Source organism: Elephantulus edwardii, unplaced genomic scaffold, assembly GCF_000299155.1.
Source record: "Elephantulus edwardii isolate Elephantulus edwardi_28Jun2011 unplaced genomic scaffold, EleEdw1.0 scaffold00206, whole genome shotgun sequence".
Taxonomy (NCBI): Eukaryota; Metazoa; Chordata; class Mammalia; order Macroscelidea; family Macroscelididae; genus Elephantulus; species Elephantulus edwardii.
This window is the reverse complement of record NW_006399956.1, coordinates 380588-385582: the sequence shown is the minus strand read 5'-3', so window position 1 is coordinate 385582 and position 4995 is coordinate 380588. Positions and strand designations below refer to the sequence as shown.

Genomic DNA, 4995 nt, shown 5'->3' with positions numbered 1-4995 from the left:
ACTGTTGGTGGGAGTGTAAAATGCTGTAACCACCATTGAAGGCAGTATGGCGCTTTCTCAAAAAGTTGAATATAAAAATAAAATTTGATCCAGAAAAAAAAACAAAAACATTCACATGACATGCAATTCTCTTGTCAGAGCAGGAACACCAACCTGGAAAATTATTCTGCCCGTGGCAGCATCTCTACATTTCAGAAAGACTTGCTCATATTTAACCAAACCTTTACTTTTAGACATGCTGCCTACAATTTTTCTGTAACCCAAAGGCCATGCCCCTTCAGTGGTTTGAATCCACTAGCCACTCACAGGAAGAAAGATGGCAGCCTCGTCCCTTGCAGCTTTTGAAACCTAGTGGAGGGTTGGTTGGCTATGAGTTGGTTCTGACTTGACAAAAAAAGAGTTTCGGAGCTTTATTGGTCTCTGTGAAAGAGTCTAGTAGCTTGGTATATTACGTGCTGTGCTGCTAACTAAAAAAAGGTTTGAATCCACTCTGTAGGAGAAACATGAACAGCCTCATATTCAATCTTAGAACCCAGATGGAGGGGTAACTATAAACTGGAATTGACTCAGTGGAAGTGCATTAGATTAAGGCCCTGTGAGGCCTATTGGCAGAACTGTTAATATTCAACTGCCAGTAGCCACTTCCTAAACAATGTGCCTCTGGAAACTCTATGAACTTAGAGAAAAGACAATAGTTATAGAACAGGGTTCAGGTCTTTTCTTCATAGGGTCACTATGAGTCGTGATTGACTCGACAGCAAACAACCACAATAACAGTCAGAAGGTTAGTGCTTAGAACCTATCAGCGACTCTGTAGGAGACAGATGTGACAGTCTGCTTCCAGAAATATTTATAGCATTTGAATCCACATGAAGCAGTTTTAGTCTGTCTCTGTGCATTGAAATGGACTTGATGGCAATGGGTTGCTTTTTGTTGTTATTGTTTTGTTTTGAAGTCCTTGTAGGGACAAAAAAAAAGTGTAACAGTACATAGACCATTTATTCTTTTCCTCCAATAAGCCGCCTTACCTGTTTTTAATTTTTTAAAATTATATTAGTTTATTTACAAAATTCGAATACATTGTTTTTCACACTAAATTCTTCCAATTTCCCTCATCTCCTGACCCATCAAATTTTACAGCCTTATTATTAATCTTGCCCCACATCCTCATCTTTCTTTCACTACCCACCCCCCTTGGATCCTCATATTTATCTGCCTTTTTTGATATGTTACAGGTAATTTTCCATATTTCTAATGATTCTAATATAATACTCGGTAGTGGAGGGTACTGAGAGTTGACTAGATTAAGGTTTCTGTTTCTACTGTGAATCTCAATTCTCTCCTCAATGAATTAAAGTTAACATTTGAATCTTTTTATTTTCTTGGAAGTCCATGGTACATTCAATAGTCTTCTCCAGCACCACAGCTCAAAGGCATCAATTCTCCTTCTGTCCTTCCTAGTCATTGTCCAACTCTCTAATGCATAACAAGTGATTGCCAAGACCATGGCCTGTATCAGACGCACCTTAGTCTCCAGAGTGACACAATTGTTCTTCAGTACCCCAGAGAGGTCCCTAATAGCAGACATTTGATAAATCTTATTTAGAGCTAAAACAAGAATTTACAGAGAAGTTAATAAAATTCTTCTAAAGTTCAGGATAGCAAGAATGTTTTCAATAACTATTATGAAAATTCAATGTAAATAAGTAACACGATAACCTCACATTCCTGAATATTAAACTAATTTTTCATAAATTCTTTGTTTCTAGTCTAAGAAAGTAATAATTCTCAGGGAGGAATATAATTATTTAGGTGTTGAGAGGTCCCATGGAAAATATTCTTTATCATTTCCCTGTATGTATATGCTTAATTCCTAAGGGCAGTCATCATTCAAGGATACTGTGGCAACTGAAGAATATTTCTGCTTTATTTTATTAAAAACAAAAAGCAATAGAAATATAAAAGTTTTGGGGGAGAAGAAATTTTGAGGTCTTTTCATTTAATTGTTGATGTTAAAGTTGAAGAGCTGAGGCATAGAGAGTTTAACTACTTCTGGAAATCTCACAGCCATTGCTAGTGGAAAACTCAGTATCTAAGAAACTGAAGTCTCTATTTTTCTTTGTGGAGTGAATATAGCTTAATTTTTTTCTTCTTTTATTACATAGGATTATTCCACTGAGAGACTGAAGAAAACAAATGAAATATTGAAAGGGATCAAGCTTCTAAAGTTATATGCCTGGGAACACATTTTTTGCAAAAGTGTGGAAGAAACAAGAATGAAAGAACTATCCAGTCTCAAAACCTTTGCACTTTATACATCACTCTCTAGTAAGTTCTTTCTGTTCCTTGTTAAGAGAAGCCCTAACACCTGTGATTAGTTTAGGTTGTGATCAAAGATTTGAGTAAACAAAGAAAGCATATTTTCTACTCTAAGTATGTTATGTCCAGTAGTTTCCAAATTTTTAATTTAAAGAGCAGGATAAGCACAGGGTTACCAGGGTGATCTGTGAAGGCAATGATGGTGAAACTTTGTCTCGCATACTTTGGGCATGTGGGCAGAGGGGACCAGTTCTTGAAGAAGGACGTCATGCTTGGAAGGGTGCAAAGACAGTACAGGTGAGGAAGACCTTGGGTGAGATGAATTTACACAGTAACCAGGATAATAGGGGTAAGTGTGTCAGAGACTGTGAGACAGGTCAGGATAAAGCAGAGTTCAAAGCTATTGTACATAAGATCACTGTGAGTCACAGGTGACTCAATGGCACATAGCAACAAGGAAGCTCTGGTGACTTAGTGGTAGAGAGTTACACTGGCAATTTGAAGGAAAATTGTTCAAGTCCATCAGATGTTCCAAAGGAACACTCTTCTTTAAAAGAAAGAAAAACTCTTTCATTGTTATGCAATCCCTCCCCTCAAGTCCGCTGGGGTTGGGGGATGTGTGTGGGGGATTGCGTACCATTGAGGGAGTTTTTCTTTTGCGTTTGAAGGAGAGGAGCAAACGGGGGTGGGGGGGCGGGGAGAGGGGTGCAACAATGAATGAATGGAATTCCAAAATCTCTGTAGATGTTCATTGAAATGAAAAATAAACAACCTAAAAAAAAAAAGAGTTACTATTGTGCCCAATGGATTAAGAGACACACACCACATGATTATACGTGAGTCTCACCAACATGGCAGGATTCCCCCCCTCCTAGATTCAGGTAGGTGCTTTTATAACCTTACTCCCCACCAGATGCTGGGCTACATGGGCCCAGGCTATAATATCCTGCTGTTTACGTATTTCGAAGGGTACAGTGACGTGGTCATGGGTACAGTTTATCAAGGATACAGTGCAAATGTTTACATCTTGGGTTTATAAACAATGTTGTTGTTATGTGCCATCAAGTCGCCCAAGACTCATAGCGACCTTATGTACAACAGCCCTAAACCTAGCTCTATCTCATGCCAATCTTATTGTCTCTGACACACCTATTCCCCTTACCCAGAGACTGAATAAATTCACCTCATCGAGGGTCTTCCTCTCCTGTGTTGTTGCTCCGTTCTCCCAAGAATGATGTCCCTCTCCAAGGACTGATCCTGCCTTGCAACATGCCCAAAGTATGCCAGACGAAGCTTCAGAATCCTTGCATTCAAGGAGCAGCCTGGTCTCACCCTCTCCAGGATGAACTTGTTTGTTCTCCTAGCAGTCCATGGTATATTCAGTACTCTTCTCCAGCACCGAAGGCAGCAGTTCTCCTTCTAGCATCCCTAGTCATTGTCCAGCTTCTGTTGAATAACAAGTAATTGCAAACAATAGCAACTAACTATTTTGGGAAATGGGTCAAGACAAAACTTGAGGGCTCAGGGCAGAAATTTTCCACACACAGGGTTTGGTTACTCAAATGGAGTGAATGCTACATGAAATGGAGTCTATTTGATTTCTCATTGCAATATTAGAATTTTTTTTTTGTCCTTACAGCATGACACTTTGTACTCTTAAGAGTCATGAGTTTCACCTGAACCTTGGCAGACTACTTCCCCAAAGGCTTAATTTGATTTGTATGTCAGTTTGTTTCATCCCATTTGCTCTCAAGACTTTTCACAATTTAAAGGTTTGACAGTTTGTGTATCGTTTCCTCTTGAGTTCTAAACTACTTTTAGATCCTAGAGATTATAAATACTTCTTTTATGAAATGGATTTTGAGAAAGCATTTGGCTTATAGAACCCATTCATTTGAACTCTAGTGTTTAAATGCTTGAGAAATGGGAAGAAGTTTTGTGTTACAGCTGTGCACCACTACTAACATGGGGTCAAAATGTTAGAAGACAGAATAATTGAGATCTACAGGTGTTTTAGTGGGTAATGTAGTTGAAAGGGCTGCTAGTTGAAAGGTTTGAATCCACCAACCTCTAAGAGGAAAGACAATCTCTTCCCATAAAGATGTATAGCCTTGGAAACCTGAAGAAGGATCACTGTGAGTTGGAATTAACTTGATGGCAGTTAGTTTGAAGCTCCATCTCACATCCTTTGGGCATGTTGCCAGGTGGGACCAGTCCTTAAAGAAGGACATCGTACTTGGAAGGGTGGAGGAACAGTGCAGAGATTGCCCCCAGATGAGATGGATTGATACACTAACCAGGGTGATGGGTTAGGTGTGTCAGAGACAGTGAGACTGGCTCAGGACAGGGCAGGGTTCAGAGCTATTGTACATTGGGTCCTTATGAGTCATAGGTGACTTGATGGCATATAACAACAACAGTAGTACTGATAATCCATCCCTTTCATTACCTTTGTGTTGGAAATGACTCATAGCTGACCTTCATAGATAACAGTTTTGTGCTGTCTTCTGAAGTGAGACTTTAGTTGAACTGAATATCATTCATGAGGGGGAGAGGAAGGAGGAGGCCATCCAGTAAGTAATGGAGGTAAAGATGCATAATTTATTATGGCATATCCAAGTTAGCACCTTGACAAAAAGTTCTTGAATTATTGGAGTGACATTTCAGTCCAACCAC

At 39.3% G+C, this 4995-nt stretch overlaps 1 protein-coding gene across 3 annotated transcripts in view; it reads left to right on the top strand.

Moving 5' to 3' along the window:
- The window catches only part of ABCC9 (ATP-binding cassette, sub-family C (CFTR/MRP), member 9), a 227669-nt gene that overhangs the window by 60509 nt on the left and 162165 nt on the right, over positions 1 to 4995 (top strand). For all 3 annotated transcript variants that reach the window (XM_006897200.1, XM_006897201.1, XM_006897199.1), the window contains exon 10: positions 2166 to 2328. In XM_006897200.1, coding sequence (XP_006897262.1) covers positions 2166 to 2328 — 163 coding nt within the window. The remainder of the gene's footprint in view (positions 1 to 2165; positions 2329 to 4995) is intronic.